Source organism: Peromyscus leucopus, chromosome X (genome assembly GCF_004664715.2).
Source record: "Peromyscus leucopus breed LL Stock chromosome X, UCI_PerLeu_2.1, whole genome shotgun sequence".
Lineage (NCBI taxonomy): Eukaryota > Metazoa > Chordata > Mammalia > Rodentia > Cricetidae > Peromyscus > Peromyscus leucopus.
The window spans coordinates 134,481,991-134,503,916 of NC_051083.1; the positions used below are offsets into that span (position 1 = coordinate 134,481,991).

The 21,926-nt window shown below is 41.3% G+C and overlaps 1 protein-coding gene across 1 annotated transcript; it reads right to left on the bottom strand.

Annotated features, from left to right (window-relative positions):
* Positions 1-3,644: 3,644 nt before the first annotated feature.
* On the bottom strand, positions 3,645-5,177 carry LOC114687434 (melanoma-associated antigen 10-like). The gene has a single exon (XM_028862089.2). It carries the CDS (start codon positions 5,061-5,063, stop codon positions 4,041-4,043), a length of 1,023 nt encoding a protein of 340 aa, XP_028717922.1. The 5' UTR covers positions 5,064-5,177; the 3' UTR covers positions 3,645-4,040.
* Between the last annotated feature and the right edge of the window lie 16,749 nt (positions 5,178-21,926).

Genomic DNA, 21,926 nt, shown 5'->3' on the forward strand with positions numbered 1-21,926 from the left:
CCCAAGCAGTTCTATAAACTGGGGACCAACTATTCAAATGTATGAGCCTATGGGGACCATTCTCATTCAAACCACTCATATGCCTCCTCAAACAGTGCCAATAACTGTGGACCAAGTAATCAAATACTAGAGCTTACAGGGGGAATTTTTATTCATACCATCACATATATATGTTATATTACCATTTGTAGATGCTGATAATTAGCCAAGGCCTCTGACAAACATTTAAATATAATTAATACCAATTATACAAATATCTTCAGCAAAATAGAATAAAAGGAAAATTTCTCCATTTCTGAAGATAGCCTTCATTAAAAAATCAGTCAGTCAGTACAGTACAAAGAAATGAATACTACAGCAATATGTTTTGTTCCACACAACAGAAACAGAAGGAATATTGTCAAACTCTTTTTATGAGGCTACAGTTACCCTCATACCCAAACCACACAAAGCTGAAACAAAGAAAATTGCTGACCAATCTCCCCCATGGACATTGATACAAAAATACTCAATAAAATACTGGCAAATCGAATCTAAGAACACATCAAAAAAATTATTCACCATGGCCAATTAAGCTTCATTCCAGGGATGCAAAGTTGGTTCAACATATAAAAATCCGTCAATGTAATACACTTTATAAACAAATAAACATAAAATAAGGTAGTACTTACATGGAATCCTAAGGTATAGTTCTATGTATTCTTATTTTAGATGGATTATAACACTAAATATAATGTTAATGTCATATATACATACACACATACATACACACACATATATGTATATATATATATATATATATATATATTATATATATATATATAAATTATACACTACATAATTTAGGAAATGGCAAAGAAAACACCTGTAACTACCCAATACAGGCACATATTTTTCTGAATATTTTCAAATGAAGGGCCTGGCCTCCAGAGGCCACAATGATGACAGTTCAGCAATTTAGCTTCCTGCTGGAGGTCACAATAGTGAGGACAAGAGAGGTCTTATACTGTTGGAAAGTTCAGGGTCTGGACACAAATTCTGACTACAGCAAAAAGCCAGATCTTAAGGAACAAAGAGAAGGAAATGGGAGTATTACAAATTTACAATGTCTACGGACAATCCCAAAGTATATGTACTTCTTACTTGTATTGTTTTCTCATCTTGTATGAGTGCTTTAGGCAGAAGATCCTTTGTATCACCTAATAGCCATTATGTAAAGCCAAAAGAGCTCTTAAGAGTCAAAGGGTCTAGAAATCTGTAAAGAAAAGACCTTACTTCAGCTAGTTAACTGTTCGCCTTCCTTCACAATGTCATTTCTTTCTACTCTTACTGTTCACTGCTTTTAAAGCAATTTTATCCAGGGAACACTGAAGCTCTATGAAGGTAGTGCTGATATTTATGTTGTTAACTGCTGTATTTCTGGTGCTTCTCCAAGTGTCTTGTATAGTTCACATTCAGTAAATTTTTATGAATAACAACCAATGATTCTGAGATTAAAACCATTGTACTCTGTTAAAGTGAATTAATGTGTCAAGTTTAAGGTACACATATACTTACAGATACTGTGTATTGATTGAGGTAAATTTAAAAACAAACTTTTATGTTCTCCTTTTAAAAAAAAATGCCTAAGGGTTACCACTGAGCGAAAAGCAAGGGAACAATTTTGGCTCTTCCCAGTATCTTCACTTATTAGACAGGGAGGGGAATTCCTAATGCTAGGAGCTTCAGGGCCATCACCTGGGAAGGAGATGTGATAAAGCCTGCCATAAGGACTGCTGGAACATGTGTCCAGATTGTATAGTCCCTGGTGCAGTGCTTTATGTGAAAGGCGGGTGGCTGGTAGTTCCCTTAGTATTTGTGTTGCTAATCTTTTTATTTATTTATTTTTATTGAAAATAGATTTTTTTCATAAAATATATTCTGGGTTGCCCTTCCAATCTTACAATTCTTCAGAACATAGAGAAAATGCAGTTCAGCAAGACAGGGAATAGCTAACCAGCCACAGTGAAATTTCATTAATAAAAGTAGAGCCGGGCGGTGGTGGCACACGCCTTTAATCCCAGCACTCGGGAGGCAGAGCCAGGTGGATCTCTGTGAGTTCGAGGCCAGCCTGAGCTACCAAGTGAGTTCCAAGAAAAGGCGCAAAGCTACACAGAGAAACCCTGTCTCGAAAAACCAAAAAAAAAAAAAAAAACCCAAAAACAAACAAACAAACAAACAAAAAAAGTAAATTAATCACTTTTCATGTGAGAATCTGGGTGTGGATTAATTTCCACCACAAAGAAACTTCTTGAATGGGAATCAAGTACCAGTTTTCCCCTCCCTCCTATCTTCTTTTCCACCCAAATTACTATGTTCAATCTTTTACCAACTTCACAAACCTAATGCCTCTTTATAGTTGACCAAATTGCACTGGCAATATCTGAATTAATATGTTATCTCAGTAGAGGGCCAAAGAGGTCCTGGCCTGGATTTCCAGACCTTGCATTCCCATGATTCTTCCTTGCGTGTCAGGAATTCCTTGCAGAGGGATGGGGTAAACCATGCAGTATGCAGGGCAGTCAGCTGTTACTCCCATCCTTGCCCAATGGACAGGACGCTTCTCTGCATATTTTGGGTTTGTGTTTTAAGATAATTGCACATGCTATTCCATTGTTCTATGACACACTCCCAATCTGATTACCACTGCAGTGTCCACCTCCAAAAAAGAATGTTGTGATCAGTATTTACTTCTCTCAGCCTGAAAACAGTCACACCTCCCAAGGGCCTGTCCTTGGCTACTTTGTAGTTTCATTAAATCAACTCCCCAGACTCACAAGCTGCCTTGGTTTATAGCATCAAAACTGTGCTGCTCACCCCAGGAGATGCCTCTGCAGCCCTCTGAGGTGGTATTGTATTCCCCGAAATATTGTGCACCCTAATAAACTTATCTGGGGTCAGAGACAGAACAGCCACAATATTAAACATAGAGGATAGGCAGTGGGAGCACATGCCTTTAATCCTAGCATTCCAGAGGCAGAAATCCATGTGTTCAAGGGTACAGCCAAGCATGGTGACTCATGCCTTTAATCCCAGAAAGCAAGCCTTTAATCCCAGGAATTGATGGTAGAAGGAAAGATATATAAGGCGTGAAGACCAGAAACTAGAAGCATTTGGCTGGTTAAGCTTTCAGGCTTCTAACAGCAGTTCAGCTGAGAGCCATTGGGATGAGGACACAGAAGCTTCCAGTCTGAGGAAACAAGACCAGCAGAGAAGTTGGCCAGGTGAGGTTAGCTGTGGCTTGTTCTATCTCTCTGATCTTCCAGCATTCACCCCAATAACTGGCCTCAGGTTTGATTTTATTAATAAGAACTTTTAAGATTCCTACTACAGCCCTCCTCCTGTACTAGTGTTTGTGGTCTGAAAGGACTTTTCACTGTCTTCCTCACAGGGCTGTGGCTGCTGCACTCATCCCATCTACATGAAAGCATGGATCTGGTTCTCCTATGACACACTGCTAACAATAGGCCTTGCAAAGGCCATATGCTTAGTGAAAGTTTGGAGCATTGGAGCCCACTGACTACATTTTAGGTTAGAATTTAATTAGTTAACCAGAATAAGAGACTAATGATCATAAGGTGATAAAAATGAACAATTTTATTCTATTCTCCAAATTCTTTTCCATAACCTAACAAATACCAATTCCAACACCATGGTGTCTTGTCACAGATTACAGATCAGATGGAAAGTACCTCAACTTGTTTTACAAAATAGCAAAGCTTTTCAACACAGATGAACAGCAGTAAGTGCATGACTAATACAACCAGGAAGCTTAAATTTTCAGACTAATGAGCTTTCTAGCAAATGTAGCAACATTTTAGAATACTAAGAGGAAAAATTCCTGAGTCACCCAAACACAACAGTAAGAGTGGGATAGTTTACACTGTACACCCACCAGCACTAGAATGAGGGTCCACTGCTTAGAGCACTGACTCCACCTGACCTTATCTGAGTTGAAAACTGCTAGAGCACTAGAATGTGTGCTGGTCAGAGCAGTAGAATCATGTGCCAGGCTTTTCTAGCCTAGCCCGCTCTTCCTCATCTCTTAAAGCCTCTGCATACCAAATTGGATATGATCTGGGATCACTCCCATTGATGCTGGTCAAAAACATCAAGATTTTCATCTTGGTGGTTTCAGCATAGGCTCTTGGGCCCCAGAGAAGCTCATAGGAAGGAGGATGGCTGCCAGACACTTGCCTGTACTCCAGGTACCCTTCTTGTACAAAATCATCAGTGATAAGCTTCCTGGGTTCCCCATATATGAAGTGATTATTCCCAGCATACAAGCCTATGTTATTCAACACATCCCATACCATGTCCTCACTAATACAGTTGCCTTCCATAAATATTATGCTCAGTACCATTATCAGGAGGCCTGTCTTGGGTATGCCCTGGATATCAGTCATCATCCCATCATAGGTGAGCTCTAGGGCTATGACAAGGATATAAGTATGGCCTGCAGGCTCTACTTCCTTCATGTCAATGCCAAAGACTAACTGCATGCATTCTGAGGCTTCTCTAAATATCACAGGGAAGTGGTCCTGATAATTTCTAATGATATTATTCAGCATTTCTGCCTTGGTGACTGGCTCCTTCATTAGATACTTAAAGAGCAGATATTTTACCAACTCATCTACTTTTACATCTATCTCACCTTTAGACAGTGAAGCAGCACATGGTAGGGCCTCTGAGGAACCTAGACTCTCCTCAGTTTCAGAGTCTGTACTTAACTGGCTACATGGAGATGAGATCATGGCAGTGCAGGAGGAGCCAACTCTTGGAGGACTATGAGAAGGACTTGGTGTCCTGGAAGCAGCAAGGCCCTCCTCTGAGGTGCTTGATGTTAGAGCATAGTAAGAAGAGGAAGAACAGAAAGAAGATGGGAAAGAGGAGGAGCAAGTAGAAGAGGATGAGGAATCTACTTCCTCTATCGAAACTGGAGCACTGATTAGGTCCTGTGTCTCACTTTGGGCCTCAGGCTCTTCCTCAACCATACATCGCCTACGCTTTCGAGGTCTAGGCATGATGACTCTAGTCTTGAACACCAAGCAGGAAGGTGATGTAGACCCAGAGACCTAGGGGAAGAAGAAGAGAGTGGAATTATTCATTGTTGACAGTCACCCCACTGGAAATGCTCACAGAGGCCTATAACAGGCTTTCTCTTGGTGATGCTCTAAAGTCACAAGGATTCCTGTCTCCCTGCCAGGTCTGTCTCTTGAGAGACTAAGGGAAGTATGGACAAGTTTCCTCAGAATGCAACTGGCCCAGAGTAGAGGCTTCAGGGTTGCCAGAAGCTTGTATGGGGCTAAGCAGAGTGGGTCTGCTGTTTGGGGCACATGTGACAAATTCACACTGTGTGCCTCAGCTTTGCCCCAGACACTGACTGAGCTTTCCCTAGTGTCTGACCTGAGGAAACCATCTCAGGCCAAGATCCTTCTCTCCTAGTTTCTGTGAGAAAGGATGAGGTACCCCAAAGCCATAGACTGCAAGGCCAATGCTTGACTCATTCTGAACAGGAGCCTGAACTTCACTGTGAGAGTTGCAACATGCTAAAGTGTATGCCTCTCTCTGTGCTCACTCTGACTTCTCCCTTGTCTCCCATCAGCAACTGGACTCCACCTATCTGCTGGCCTGAAGCAAACTCCTGGACCCCTGTCATCTGCTGGTCTGGGGCAAACTCTTGGACCCTCCTATCTGCGAGTCTGAAGTAAACGTCTGGTTTCCTCCCATCTGCTGGTCTGGAACAAACACCTGGACACCTCCTATCTGCTGGTGGGGGCAAACTTCCTGGCCCCTCACTTCTGCTGGCTGGGAGCGAATTCCTGGACCCTTCCCATCTTGTTCCCCACCTTTCTACTGGCATAAAACAAACTCCTGGACCACTCTTATTTGCTGGTCTAGGGCTAACTGCTGGACCCTTCTCATCTGCTGGTCTGGGGCAAACTCCTGGACCCCACCCATCTGCTCGCCTGAGGCAAACTCTTAGAACAACTGCTCACCTCTATGAAATAGAACAAAAGACAGAGAAGGTCCCTTCATCTGTTAACAACTATTCAAAGGTGATGGCAAAAGGTGTCCCAGTTTAAAAATGTGGTCCATGAGTAGGGGATGGGGAACTTGACCAACTCTCACCTTGATGGCTCCACTTCCTCTAATGGCCTAAGATAGAGGAAAGAGGAGGGGAGGGGAGGGAATACCTCCATAACTCCTAGGGCCCCCTACAGCTGACAGGATAGTAATTGGGGGCTAGGCTCCATCTGTATAAGTGATTTGACTCACTCAGTTCTTACCTTGAGTCCTGGCACACCTGAGATCCTCCCTCTGGAGACCTGAGTCACGGTTCCTTTGACCAGAGTCTTCAGGTCCCTGAGACCAATGTCCAGGAAACAAGACAAGGGGTATAGACTGACAATCCTGCCCAGGAATATGGGGGTCACAGGAGATAGGTTTCTGTGGGCCCACAGATGCACTCTGAACTGTGGTTACTTTCAAGCATCCCTTGGGGTTTCCACCTAGTCTGATGAGAGATCATGGAACCCCTGCAAATAATCAAGGTCACACATTCACATTAAGCTCCTCAACTCCAAGAGATCCTGAAAACAATCAGGAGATGTGATCAGGTACCACATTGTTTCTATGCTGAGTGGGATCCCTGGAGAAGTCCACATGGCCCACACTAATCTCTGCTGTATTCCTTTAGTTCAGTGCATTCATCTGACATGCTCTCTCTGACAGGCTTCCTTTAAACTAGAACTCATCTCATCTGTTGTTCGAATCTTAGAAGGCCTTTTAATAAAAAACCCAGAACCAGACATCAGAGGGAAAGCTGAAAGATTAGAGAAGCAGAACAGCCAGCCAACAGTTCTTCTACAAAATCCTCAGCCTAAAGAGAGTAAATTCCTGTTTCCTCGTGCCTTATATACCTTTCTGTGCCCTGCCATCTTACTTCCTGGGATTAAAGGCATGTGTGCCTCCCAAACATGAGATCTCAAATGTTGTTTTTTTTTTTTTTTGTTTGCTTGTTTGTTTGGTTTGGTTTGGTTTTTGGTTTTTTGAGACAGGGTTTCTCTGTGTAGCTTTGCACCTTTCCTGGAACTCACTTTGTAGACCAGGCTGGCCTCGAACTCACAGAGATTCGCCTGCCTCTGCCTCCCAAGTCCCAGATTAAAGGCTTGTACCACCACTGCCACCACCACCACCACCACCACCAACCACCACCACCACCACCCATTTTCAAATGCTGGGATTAAAGATGTGTGCCACCACTGCCTGACTTCTATGTCTAATCTAGTGGCTGGCTCTGTCATCTGACCCTCAGGCAAGTTTATTAGGGTACACAATGTATCACCACACTCATCTTCCCGAAGACCCCAACCTTCCTACCTAATGTAGTTCAAGTAAGTTTGCCATTTAGTTCCCCTGAGGGCTGGTCCCAGGCACAGCCAGACAGCACAGTCCCTTATTTCTGGGCTTTGGACACATGCAGTCATCATGAGAAGTCCATGTCTGATATCTGACTCCTTCTGTGACTCCTCCCTTTGGTCACCCTCTAAAGACCTTAACCAGGGTTGTCATACCCAGTCCTGAGGCAGAAAGGAGAGCCATCCACAAAAAAACACCCTTCCAGGATTTGCCAGGCATCAGAAAAAGGGCAGAGCTTGTTTTGGAGACAATGGGTACCTTCACATGTTCAGTTCTTTTTTTTTTTTTTTTTCTGGTTTTTTCGAGACAGGGTTTCTCTGCGTAGCTTTGCACCTTTCCTGGAGCTCACTTGGTAGACCAGGCTGGCCTCGAACTCACAGAGATCCACCTGGCTCTGCCTCCTGAGTGCTGGGATTAAAGGCATGTGCCACCACCGCCCGGCTTGCACGTTCAGTTCTTACCATGGCTGCTCACCTTGATTGCTGGCAGATGCTAGACACCTCCTCTGTTAACCAGGTATGGCTCTCTCTGCTTCTTTAGAGATACCCCTCACTCAGTCTCACCTTCCTGAAAGGTACAGAAATTAGGATGGAATCCATCTGAATACCCCTGGGGGTGTTTCTTAAGACTGGCAGAAAGAGCAGGGGTCCACTCTTGTCTTGGGGATTCTGAAGTATTTCCTATTTACTTCTCACAAGGCCCCTGCTGTGCCTCAAATCCATCATTCAGGGCCAGGCCACCTCTGATCCCTACATTATGTCTGAAATAATACATAGTCTTCTGGTCTGAACTGACAACAGAGGTAGCTTTTATATGTATATTATCAGGGGTCTCCTTGCTCCTTCAGGGACCCTGTACCTTGCCTCTACAGATCAGAGGCCTTCACCTCAGAATCAAGCCTTTGCGCTCCATCTGGTTACTTTGACCTGAAGTACAAGGGACTCATCCTTACAAGTGGGCCTCACTGGGTGCCAGGTTGTATTAATTGAGGATCTTCTATCCAGAAAATATCTCCACATCCCACCTTCAGCAAGTGTAATGGTTATCTTCCCTCCAGGAACCTTACTAATATCTTTAAGTCCCCAAGATATGAAAGTAGAATGGTGGAAAGGGCCTCATTCTAGGTGCCTTCTTGGTGCCATACTAACCAAAGAGGTTAAATTGCATTGTCTGGAGATTCTCTAATCAGAAAGTGAACACTGCAATCCATGCAAATCTCTTGAAAAGCACAAAAGCCCTTACATGGCTATTTCTTCTCCAGAAACCTACAAAAAGGCCCTTATTCTTGCAAGTTGCCACCTGAACCATCCTCAAAGCTCCAGGACCTCACAAATGATTCCAAGTACCCAAGTTCACTGGCTGTGGATGCTAAAGAAAAGGGAACCCATTTCTGCAATTCAGCCAGTTTTTTAGGACTACATAAAGACATAATGCAGCTTGATTGCTCCTGCCTTTCTATCTGGGGTGGGGCTTCTGCAATTCCCCGCCTAGCTCCCACAGTGACTGAAAGATACCAGTGCTCCTCTTCTATCTAAAACTCCTAAATGGCTCCTACGTACCTAGTCCTGTGAGGACTAGGGGCATTCCTCCTTGTGGACCCCAATGGGATTATCATTTTGGTATCTCTCTGGATGAACTGAAGCTGCTGCATTCCACTCACAGCTTCCAAATACACCCTGAAAGGAAAGCTGCCATCTATGGTAAAGACCTCTAAACAACATTCCTCCATACTGCCCACAGTGACCGATGGGAAAAAGGCTCAATAATATCCCTGGAGCACTGTTTAAAACTGTGCTCACCTGGTGGTGATGGCGCATGCCTTTAATCCCAGCACATGGGAGGCAGAGACAGGTGGATCTCATCACAGGGGTGCAGGTACTATTTGAGGTTCCCTGTACTTTAACCCCAGGTAAGACCAGGCTTCTTTATGGGAATCTCAAAGTGGACCTCACTTGGTACAACGCTATGAAGCTTCATAATCTTTGGTCCCTCTATTATGAAAGGGTCCCTTTCCACCCACCCTAATCATGTACCTCAACTGTGAAAGTACAGCAAGGCTGCACAAAATGGTGCCTAGTTCCCAAAGTCCCCGGATGCAGAAGGCTGAGGAGGGGTTCTTTTCCACAAATCAACACTGAGCAATCTTTTAAACTCAAGGAACCTCACAAAATGGCACTGAGCCCCCAAAGTACCCAGATCTGGAAGTTTGGGAGAGGGACTCTTTACCACTAGCCAGTACTCAGGTGTCCTTTAAGCTCAAGGGACTTCACATAATGACTCTGAACCCTGCCCCTGGCCCCTAGATGTGAAAACTTGCAAAGGGTCTCATTCCCACATGGTCCTCAAGGTTTGATTCAGGGCCCCCAAAAGGACACATTGTAGCTTGGGCCTGTGTATGTAGGGCAGCTTCTGAGACACACTTTCAGCTCTGCTATGGACTCAGAAAATATCCCCATGTCTCCGGGAACCTCAGAAATAGACCCTGTGGGCTGATGTCCACCGCCAGGGTCCAGAGGGAGGGGCAGGGGCTGGTTTCCACACCAAGACCCCGCGACCCACTTCCACCCTGCTAATTAAGTGCCCCTCTTTCCCTCAGGGAATGCAGCTATGGGGAGTCCGTAGTCGCGGAACTAGATGGTTCCTGTTTATCCACGTGGGCTCCACCTGTGTCTAGGCTGTCCACAGGCACTAGCTGCCTCAGTTGAGGACCACCTCTCCTGAAAGGGCCCATTTCACTCCTGCTTAAGTGCTCACCTCCACTCTGAAAGTGCAACGAAGCCATCTCCTGACCAGGAGCCTCACAAAATGGCGCAGAGCCCCCAAAGTCCCCGGATGTGGAACGTTGGGAGGGGAGGGGCTCTTTCCCACAAGTCAGCTCTGTGGCATCCTTTAAACTCCAGGGACCTCACAAAATGACACTGAGACTCCCTCACCCCCAGATTTGAAAACGTAGGGAGGGGCTCATTCCCACATGGTTATCCAGTATTAATGCAGGGAGCCCAAAATTACACAATATAGCTTGGGCCTGTGTATGTAGGACAGCTTTTGAGATACATTTTCAGCTCTGCTCTGGACTCCTGCCACATGGTCCACTCCTCTCTGGGAAACTCTGAAATCATTCCCATGACAGAGTTTTCCCCTAGAGAGAAGAAAAGGGTCTCATTCACACTAATGAACCCCTATTTGGTGTAACCTACCACACTGGCAGAGCTATATGATACTGTCTTTCTATCCAGCTCCCACAGTACACACTCTAAGGTTTTATTTTCTCTCCACAAGCAGCACTCTCTTCATTCTCGCTGGGAATGTCCGAAAATAGTCCCCCAGGAACAGAGGGGCTAGGGTCTCCTTGTAACAATTAGGGTCTACCTTATGCCAAGCCAAGGGTGAAATTACATCATTTTGAGACCCACTGGCCTGTAATGGTGACTTTACAGTTTACCCTAAGCTCTCAGCTAAACTCCAAAACTGCAACATAACTGTCTCCTGTTCAATAACATCAGAAAAAGCCTTTGAGTCCCTCAAGTCCTCTGATGAGAATGTAGAAGCTTCAGGATAAACTCATTCTCACAAGTCAGTCTTGGTTTGGTGCAGGACTCTCAACTGGATACTGTTGGAATATGCTCTAAGATTGGAGTTGTGTGGTGAGAATTGAGTCTTGTGAGAAAACTCCAAGAAAACAAGAGTCTTTTGATCTCAATTTCTTCAAAATATGAAATCGTTCCTAGAATTTGTTTTTGTGCCCTTCCCAGATGTAGCAGATAGGAGTGAGTTTACTTCAGGTATTTCTATTCATATACCTCTATGGAAAAACATGTTTTGACGTGTGGATTATCTTTGTGATTGAACATCTTGCTCATGTGATTCTTCTTAACCCTCAGAGTATAAATTGCCTAATTCTCTGAATAAAGTTGGCTATTGTATGAGACTTTAGTATGCCTTAGTTTTAAGTGCCATTCTCCCAGGTTGATGCTGCAAACTAGATCAGTAAACAGACACAATGTATCTTGTTTATCTGGGCCTGTGTATCTGGGATGGGGCTTTCTCAATCCACTTCTAAGTTCTCAACTTGACTCAGAAAGTCACAGGGGCCTCTCTTGTCTGGAAATATCTGAAATGGTTGTTATGAGTATAGTAGTCACCCCCACCCAATAAGGAGGGTAAAGGGGCCATTTTCACAAGTAGACTCTGGTGAAGCTCACAAGACTATCTATCCTATATTATTTGGAATGGATATTCAACTATACACTTTCAGGTCTTACTTTCACCCTGCAAATGATATGCTCCCATTTTCCCTATAGGAATGTCTGAAAATGATGCCTATGGTTTCCAGGAATGGAGGAGCAAGCAGTTCATTCCTACAAGTGGGCCGTAATTCATGCTAAGCTGACCACAGGGATTAAGAAACTCTGTCTTAAAAAAAACAAACAAAAAAGCCCTTCATTATTTGGGGACATTCTATCTTGAAAGTAGCCTCTCCAGTCTATTGTGTGCTCTTTCCTCCACTCTGAATGCATAGAATGACCATCTTCCCTTCAGGAACCTCAAAATGATTCGAAGTCCCCCAAGTGCCTGGACATGGATGTGAATTGGTGACGGAGAGACTTATTACTGCAAGTCACATTAAGTTATCACATAAATTCTAGGATCCTCACAAAAAGGCTCCAACTCATCTAAGTCTGTGCATGCAGATAGAGAAGCTTGGAGATGGGTTCATTACTGAAATTCAGCCCTCTTTGGTAGAGGACCATCCTTCTCCTGGCTGTTGACTGGGGACTGTACATTTGGTGTGCAGCTCCCATAATCCACCTTCAGCTCTCATCCTGTCTCTGAAACACACCAGGTTCTCTTCACTCTGGGAATCTCCAGAAATGGCCCCCATGCACAGAGTCCCATGATGCAAAAGGAGTTGTAGGCTTGTTCTTATGAATGGGGTGAATGGGGTCCGATTTTATTCCATGTTTACTACAGTGGAACAGGTGCATTATTTGGGAATTGTCTACTTGGACTAAAGCTTCTACAGTCTAGCCTAAGCTTTCATCTTGATTCTAGGTGAAGTCTGTCACTCTCCAATCTCAGAACTGGTTCTTGCACAAAAGTTTCCTGCAAACAAACCAGGTCATTCATGCAAGTGAGTCACAGTCTGGCACCATTCCGACCATAGGGGAAGCTGCATTATGGTGCATCTGGAGTAGAGACTTCCTCAAGCCAAGACTCTGCCTACTAGCATTCCATCTACTGAACATGGGGAGGGCCTCATCCCTACTTGCCTGTGCCCTATGCAGGGCTGACAACAGAAGGAGGACTGTATTCTGGGAATCCTCTATCTGTGAATGGGCTTGCTTAGTCTACCCTCTGCTTCAGTTTCTAAGCCTTCTTATTTTTCTCTCTTGCTGGAACCCTCCCAAACTCTATTCCAAAGTCTGATATATTCCAGTGCCCTTTGATGACTCCCTATACACCTGCAGTTCCCAAATGTCTATCTCTGAGTGTGAACTCTTCAGTCTCCTGCTTCCTAAAACCTTCATGGCTCCTTTACACTTGCCACCACATTTCCTATGAAATCTAGTTTGAATGCCTAAGAAGCCTGAAAGAAATAAGGATTGCCATTGATTTATGTAGTCCACCTATTCTCAATAGTTGTAAGATGCCTGAGTTGCATCTTCCTTGTGTGTAGGACAAAGTAATATGAAGTTAGTACCTAGTAAACAGTTCTTGACTGATCCAGATTCCCATGTGGCTACCCTGGTAAACCAGAGAGGACAGGCTCAAAAGACAAAGGGGACTATGACAAGGCTCCACAATCAGGGGAGCCAAACTAAAAGTGGAATGCATCCATTCTAAATCTCTTTTTGTAAAATTGAAAATATATTGTTTTCATACAATATCCTAATTATAGTTTCCCCTCCCTCTATTTCTCCCAGTCCCTCCCTTCCTCCCCTCCTATCCAGATCCATCCCTTTCCTGTCTCTCATTAGAAAACAAATAGGAATATAAGGAATAATATAATATAATTAATACAAAAACAAACATATCGGAATAGTGCAAAACAAACAGAAGGAAAATAGCCCAAGAAAAGGCACAAATAACAAATATAGATTCAAAGACCCAATCAAATTCAAAAATTTCTTTTGGTCCATTACCACTATTACTCTGTTGCCTCCACACTTCTAGTGAAGAACCTCAGGTCATCTACAGAGAGGAGATCTAAGGCAGTGAGTAGCAGGAGCCTAGGCTCTGAAATCCGATGTAGATTCCAATCCTTACCACTCAGTTGTTTCTTTACATAGACAATGTTTTTTAATGTATGTGTGCATATGTGTGTGTATGTGTGTGACAGAGGGAGAGAGGGAAAGAGAGAGAGGGAGAGAGAAAGGAGAGAAAGAGAGAGAGAGAGAGAGAGAGAGAGAGAGAGAGAGAGAGAGAGAGAGATATCAACAAATTCTAAACGGTCTTATTAAATAAAAAATCATGGAGCCATATATCGGAGTTGAGAGCTGAGAGATCAGAGGAATAGGAAAAGCCACAGCTAACCTCATCTCACCAACTCCACCAAAGAGATCTACTCTACTCCCTGTATACCTATAGCTATATCAACCACATATACCCAAGCCTATATGCATTTCTGTTCTGCTATCTCATTTGCTTTATCTGTCCAGCTACATCACTTCCTCTTCCTGTCCAGCTCTGTCACTTCCTGTCTGATTGTACAGACCTCCATGTAGACAAATTTCTAAATAGTCTTATTAAACAAGAAACACCGAGCCAAATACAGGGGTGAAAGCTGTAGAGATCAGAAAAATAGGAATAGCCACCAACTAACCTTAGCTCACCACACCGCCGTGGCTTCCCAAGAGATCTAGCTTCTTCCTGTCTAACTTATGCCTTTATTGTCTTGCTGTTCTGCCTTCTCATTGGTTCTTAGCACTGTCACCTCACTTCCTTGTCACTGCCTGTCTGTACAGACCTCCAGGTTTCTATGATTGGCACTGGGATTAAAGGCATGTGTCACCATGCTTGGCTGTGTCCTTGACCACACAGAGACTCTGCCTGCCATGTGATCAGATTAAGGGCATGTGCTACCACCACCTGACTTTTGTTTATGGCTGGCTATCTGTGTCCTCTGATCTCCAGGCAAACTTTATTAACATACAAATAAAATATCACCACATTTCAGCACAAATAAAATATTACCACACCTCCAGACCTCCATGGTTAACTAATTTTGGAATTTAAGGCATGTGTCATCATGCCTGGCTCTGTTCCCAGTGTGGCCTTGAACTCACAGAGATCCAGACAGATCCCTGCCCCCTGAGAGATATGATTAAAGGCATGTGCTAATATTGCCTGATTTCTATGTTTACTATAGTGGCTGGCTTTTTCTTCTGATCCTCAAATAAATTTTACTGGGGGACACAGATATTGGGGGACATAATACATCACCACATTTGCCCTTTTTGTCTAAAATAAAAAGTTATAACTAATATAAGAAAAACTATATACAATAAATATAATAACTATACACAATATATACAAGCAATAAATATATCAACAATGTCTAGTCCATTTGCACTTGATAAATTCAGAGAAAATATTCTATTGTCTATCCTATTTTGTTTAGTCTAAAATGTACCTAATTCACTTTCTATCCTAACTTATATTACCAACAGAAAACTATCTTATAATGTCTTTCAACTTTATACACTTTATAACTCTTAGTGAGTTTCTTTTCTGAAATTCCTTAACAAGGAAAAATATAACTATCTACTCTTCAACTCCCTCAGAGACCCAAGAAGGAAATAATATTACCTAGTAGAATAGGAAGTGCAAACAAGCAATTTCTAAAAAATGTGAATTATGACAGAAACAGCCGGCTGCCTGGACAGTCACCCAAGGTTTCTCTGTAATGTTGGGGCATCATATTTGGCCTATAGACTTAGCATATCTGACAGACTCATTTGTGAAGCAGGATATATGCAAGGCCTACAGCTCAACCCTACATGTGTTGTGAGTATTCCATGTACCAGATAAACTTGAATTCCACCAGTGTCCTGTCATAATTCAGGATTTTAAATTCTGGGAATTGCTAGTGTTTTTGGAATTTGGCTTTACATTCTTCTCAGCTTATGGGTGGCTTCATCTCCTTTCTTAAATGCCAATCTACCATTGAGAAGCCAGGCTCTGTCAGCCTAGTTACTTCTCCAAGAAAAACTGTTACTAATACTGTTCCACTTTACATAAGGAGCCATCGGCCCACTGCCTGTCAGCTGCCTTCAAATGAAGGACCACTGTATCTTTTCCAGATTGCAAAGCCACTTCAGCAATGGTGCCATATTGTCCTGGCCACAGAGGATACCTGTTTCCAAAGCTGCAATCACACTTGTCTTGGCAAGGATCAGTAGTCCTTTCTTTTGTGTCCTGCTTGTCCATTTTGGACAGCATACTGTCAGCAGTCGATGCGAGGGTATTTTCTTGCCTAGTGGCTAACTTTTGACACAACGAAAGTTAACTCCATGTGGAGGCTCTTCAATGCCCATATCTTCTCTGAAGTAGATTGGCAACTCATTTGAAATTGTAGTGTGTAGTTGAGAAATACAGATTAATAATTAGTCATCTATGATAATCAAACTTATAGTCATGTTAGTTACATTTTCTAGGTATACATAGATATTTTTCAATTAGGTAGGTAATCTCCTAACACTTCAAAGACTTACAGAATATGGCATTTTAAATGTTTTAAAAACTTACACTTTCTTGACAATGAGACATGTCTGCTCCTGGCAGCACCAATTTACTTCGGAGAGGGGATGAACATCAAAGACACTCTATATGGAGTCTATCTTCTTCTTGGCAGAACTGGCCATTTAAGCAAGAACGGTTCCTGCCTGGACTGATTGACAAAATTTTGTATAAACTGGACATGCAGGACCCATAGGAAGGGGACCACTGAAAGTTTGCAATGTGAGATGTTCCCTCAGGTTCCTACTTTACAGAGGAAACTGCCAGACATTCTACAGGACACAGAGAAAAGCAACTGAGAGACTCTAGGCCAATAGGCTGAAGAAGGATGACCCAAGTTACAGAGGAACTTTGGATGACTGTCCAGGTAGCCAGCTGTCTCTGTCATTCTAGATTTTTGGAAGTTGATTATAATGTACTTCCTGTTTGCTTAGGTAATATTATATCCTTCTGGGGTTTTTGATGTAGTTGAAGATTTTCCTTGGTTTTGATCAAAGATAAATTAGATATGAAACTCTAGACTCACAAATATAGGATAGATAGAATATTTTCTTTAATTTTGCCAAATACAAATAGACTAGATATTATAACAGTAATTCTTACTTGATAACTGTTTTGTTATATGTAATTTTACTATGTTAAAATTAAAAGCTTCCTTTTTGATTAAACAGAAAAGGGGAAGTGCTGTGGGATGTTGTTCTGTATGCTGTGAATATGTGTTGCTTTGATTGGTTGATAAATAAAATGCTGATTGGCCAGTAGCCAGTCAGGAAGTATAGGCAGGGTAAGCAAACTAAGAATGCTGGGAAGAGGAAGGGCTGATATGGTGATATTTTATTTGTACTGAAATGTGATTTTGTTTGTAGGTTAATAAAGTTGCCTGGTATTCAGAGCTAATAGCAAGCCATAGCAAAAGCCAAGCGGTGGTGGAGCACACACCTTTAATCCTGATCACATGACAGGCAGATCTCTGTGTGTTCAAGGATACAGCCAGCATGAAGACACATGCCTTTATTCTCAATACCAACCAATAGAAGACCTGGAGGTCTGTATAGATCGGCAGTGATGAGGAGGTCATGTGGTTGTGTTTACAATCAATGAGAAGGCAGAACAGAAAATCAATAAAAAAAACAGATATACAGGGAGTAGGTCTCTTTCTTAGGGGAAGGACGATAGTGGCAGTGAAGGGTAAGAAAGGTTTTTTTAGTATCAGCTCTTAGCTACTGATCTGACCTCTTGGGCTTTTAACTCTGCATTTGGCTCTGTGTTTCTTATTTAATAAGACTGTTACATCTACAAGCTGAGTCAGGAGTTGCCAAACAGACAGAGGAAGCAAGATGGCCAGGCAGAACTGAGAAAAGATATCAAGCCATGTGGCTAAACACTGATAAGAATTATGGGTTAATTTAAGTGTAAGAGCTAGTCAGTAATAAGCCTGAGCTAATGGCAGAGCAGTTATAATTAATATAAGCTTCTGAGTGATTATACTATAAATGGCCATGGGACTGTGGGAGCTTGGCGGGACCTGAGGAATATCCAACTACAGAGAGAGAGAGAGAAAGAAATATGGCTGGTCCAGCCAGGACATGATAATAGCTGTAGAAAAGGTCCCACAGGGAAGAAGACAAAGCATAGGCCTCATCAATGACCTTATACAAGTCATGTTTACACCTCAATTCCCGTATTTCTCACATATTAAAATGAAAATGGAGAAAAACTTAAAGTCATTCCATTCAAATCAGGAATGAAACAGGTCTGCTCACTAGTCCCATTTCTTTCAGCATAGTGGTTTTTAAGCCTTGGCTAGAGTAATTAGACAAGAGAACAAAGTTCTCAAGAGGTCAAATAGGAAAATTACTCAAATGAGGATGACAACACATAAGAGTTCACAAAATTCCACCAGAAATCTAGAAATGATCAACACTTTCATCATGCTTACATTTCATTTTTTTCTTTTGAATTTTTAAGCATTTTAAATGAGGATGACAACACTCAATGTGTATAAGGGTTCCAAACTGTCCTCACCAACACTTGGTATGGTCTGTCTTCTCAGTTTTTATTATTCTAATAGATGGTATTACTCAGTGTTGCTTTCATTTGTACCATCCTAACAAAAAATGATTCTGTGTTCTCTCCAGGTGATTTTTTGCCACCAGTATGTATTCTATTTGACTACAAGGGAATAAAACTTGAAATAAAAAACAGAAAAATCTGTAGAAATTTTGTGAATTCATGGAGATTAAACAACATATTACCAAATGATGAATGGGTAAAAAAAGAAAATAAAGATGGAAACCAACTTGTATTCTACTGTTAGTTTACTTTCTCTTTTAACTCAGGAAATTATTCAATTTATTTAAAAAGCTTTTTGGTTGCCATCAACACGATCAAGTTTTTTTTTTATCATCTAATATGTACACAGGAATTTAAATTGAAAGCATTTTCTAACATTAAATCATATTTTATCCATTGAAACTGGACTGTTTTTTCATTTAATTTATAGCAATGCTGAATATGCTATTCAATTATTTAGAATATTTGCTTCTATGTGAGAGCTCCTGGCTCAAATTTATTTACATATGGTTTTCTCATCTGGTATTGGAATTAAGGAGTACTGGCCTAGCAAAATGAATTGAACAACTCTGTATACATAATTCTGTATGCTTTGGCAGAGTTTTTATATGATACTAATATATTTCTCCTAGACCATTTTGTAGAACTGTACTCAAAAACTGCCTTCTCCTGGAACATTTGGTGGTGGCTTACATTTTAGATAGAGTTTCAATGTATATTTTTGCATCAAATATTTAAATGACCGATTTCACTTAGAATTGCAAGTTTAATAAAAGATATAATGTATTTAAAATATAATTTACATATATATTATATATCTATATTGTATGTGTGTGTGGTGTTAGGGATCAAATCCAGAACCTCATGTAGGTGATTATATGTTGCAAGCCCATAATAAAATATTTAAGAGAAAAATATTTATAACTTATATTATAGAAATGCATAACTACTTTCATCTCTTGCTGCTGAAATAATTTGAAGTAAATCAAGCTATAAGATTTTATTTCTAAGTTTTTCCTGTACTTTGTATAAATGATAAGACTTTTATGAATCCAATGTAACTATTCTTCTTAAAAATTAAGTAATCATTGATGGGCTAGCAAAATATCTCAGCATGTAAACTAGCCTGTAGCCAAGCCTGAGTATCTGAGTTCAAACCCTGGAAACCACATAGTAGAAAGAGAGAATAGACTCAACAAAGTTGTCCTCTGACTGTTGTGTCCAGTATGGCTTGGTTCGGGACACTTGACTGGGGCAATGAGGGAATGAAGACAGGACAGACACAGGTACAGAAAATCTGGGATCAGGTGAGCCGTGTTTGCTCTGACAGAGCTGCCACCAACTATGCAACATCCCAGAACCTCAGCACATTTATTAGTACAGCACAAGGAGGAGGGATTAGCTAGTCTCCCTGGGAAGACTCTTTAGGGGAGCAACCTCAAGCTTTAAACATCCAGGAGGAGGAAGCTACAGTAGTAAATACTTTCTGTATACTCTGTCAACATTTGCACACAGGCCAGAGGAAGGCTTTGCTGATTTCCTGACTCAAGGAAGGCTTGTGAATTTCCATGGGTCTGAGGCTTTGGTCCTTGCCAATAATACACATTCACTCAGAACTTCACCTGCTTATTACATATTTACTCCTCACATATGATCTCCATGTGTCTGCTGTGGCATGTGCATGTTTGTGTGTATACAATAAACAAACATAAATAATTGAAATAAGTAACCATCAAATTCTCAGATGTTCTTCATATTTACCCTATAGACATGCATTTTATTCTATTTTTTGAGAGTATACTATAATTACATCATTTCCCTTAAGTTTCCTCCCTCCAAAGCCTCCTTTATAACCCTCCTTGCTCAATTTCAAATTAATGTCCACTTTTTCATTAATTATTGTTACATGCATATATGTATATGCATATACTCCTAAATACATAATGCAATCTTCTCAAGCTATACAATATCACTGGTATGTATGTATGTTTTGAAGGCTGACCATTTGGTATTGGATAACCAATTGGTCTTCTCTTCCCTGGAGAAGTGTTCCTTAGTTTCCTGTAGTCCTTTGTGTAGAGTTGAAGCCTTGTTTGCTTTCCTCCATCTGCTTTGGCATATTTATTGTCATCCTTGCTCATGTTTAAGCAGCCATATTCGTGAGACTTTATGGCTGTAGCTTCTGACATCCCTAGGAGTCACAGTCTCACAGAAAATATCTTGATCCTCTGGCTCTTAAAATATTTCTGTCTTATCCTGCAATGTACCTGAATCTTCAGTGCACAAGTTGTTTTATAGATAGTGTATCTGATTCAATGTCGAAATACTCTACAGTCATGACAATTATTTGTTATGTTCCTTAATTTTATAAGTTATCTGATTCCTCATTTCATTACTTCTTTTTTCTGGCAATTAAGTAAAATAAGCACTAATAAACTTGAATTCTGTCCAGTATCCCATAGTGTGGGCTCTGCTGGATGCAACACTTACGGTGTCCCCTATGTTCTCACACTATGAGATACTGCAGGCTCATTGTGTAGAACCAGCCTTTTATCCAAGGCACCCTGCTCCCTTTTATTGGGCAATTAGTTCTGAAACTTAGCTCTCAGTGTTTGAGTTGTTACTTGGAGGCTTTCTCAGCTCACAGAATGAAATAATTATATGTGTTTTATATAAACTATTTTATACTCATTATTATTATGCATATATACATATTTAAAATATTTATATACCAGTTGCCTATATCTATATTAAACTGGACATCAGTTTATGCTGATTATATAAACTCTAATTTATTGCCACAAAGATCATTCCAGTCTCCTCCCTTTTCTTATTTGCAATAATCCATTCTAAGAGTAAAGGATCTGCCTCATGTCATTCACTCCTGTATTCATTTAACTGTTCAACCTCAGTATACTTAAATACTAGGTTTCATATCTGTTATCCTGTTCTCCTGTAGGAGAAACTTTACTACTAGAGCATATCACAAGCACACACACACACACACACACACACACACACACACACACACACACACTTTTACTTTAGCCTGGTGACATTCATTACCAAGTTACTTAGGGCAGGAAATTCTCCCTAATGCCTTTTAGTGATGCTGTTGTGCCTTCTGTAGTCTTCCATAATTAGAATATTTCCCCAACATTATGTATTCCATCTTGGAATATTTTTTCAAAATTTAATGCAAGAAGTTTCATATGAAAGGTCCCGATTTTCATCTTCTTAAACAGAAAGGGAGAAGATAGTTCATTCCTTGTGTTGTAAATTTTTGTGGCTTAAAAAAAAAGTGTACTGCATGTGCATCATTAAACTATCATGAAATAGCTTCACAGTCTTAACAAGTCTCCTATGATTAACCAGTTTACACTACTCTCTGCTTTCCAAATAAATTTTCCCTTAACCAAATTCTATGTGAGTGGAGGCATACACAGTCCAGTAATTCCCAATTGACTATGTTTACAGAATAATATGTATATAAGGATTACATATCTGGCAGGTCTTACAGATTCATAGACTGAGTAGTTTCTGTGCCAAGTCAGTTGGCATTAGCTATGTTTGTGCTTGTTCATTCTCTGTTTTAGAGAGGCAGTTTTCCATGTAATACCTCTGTTACATAAAAAAAAAGAAAAGTCATCAAT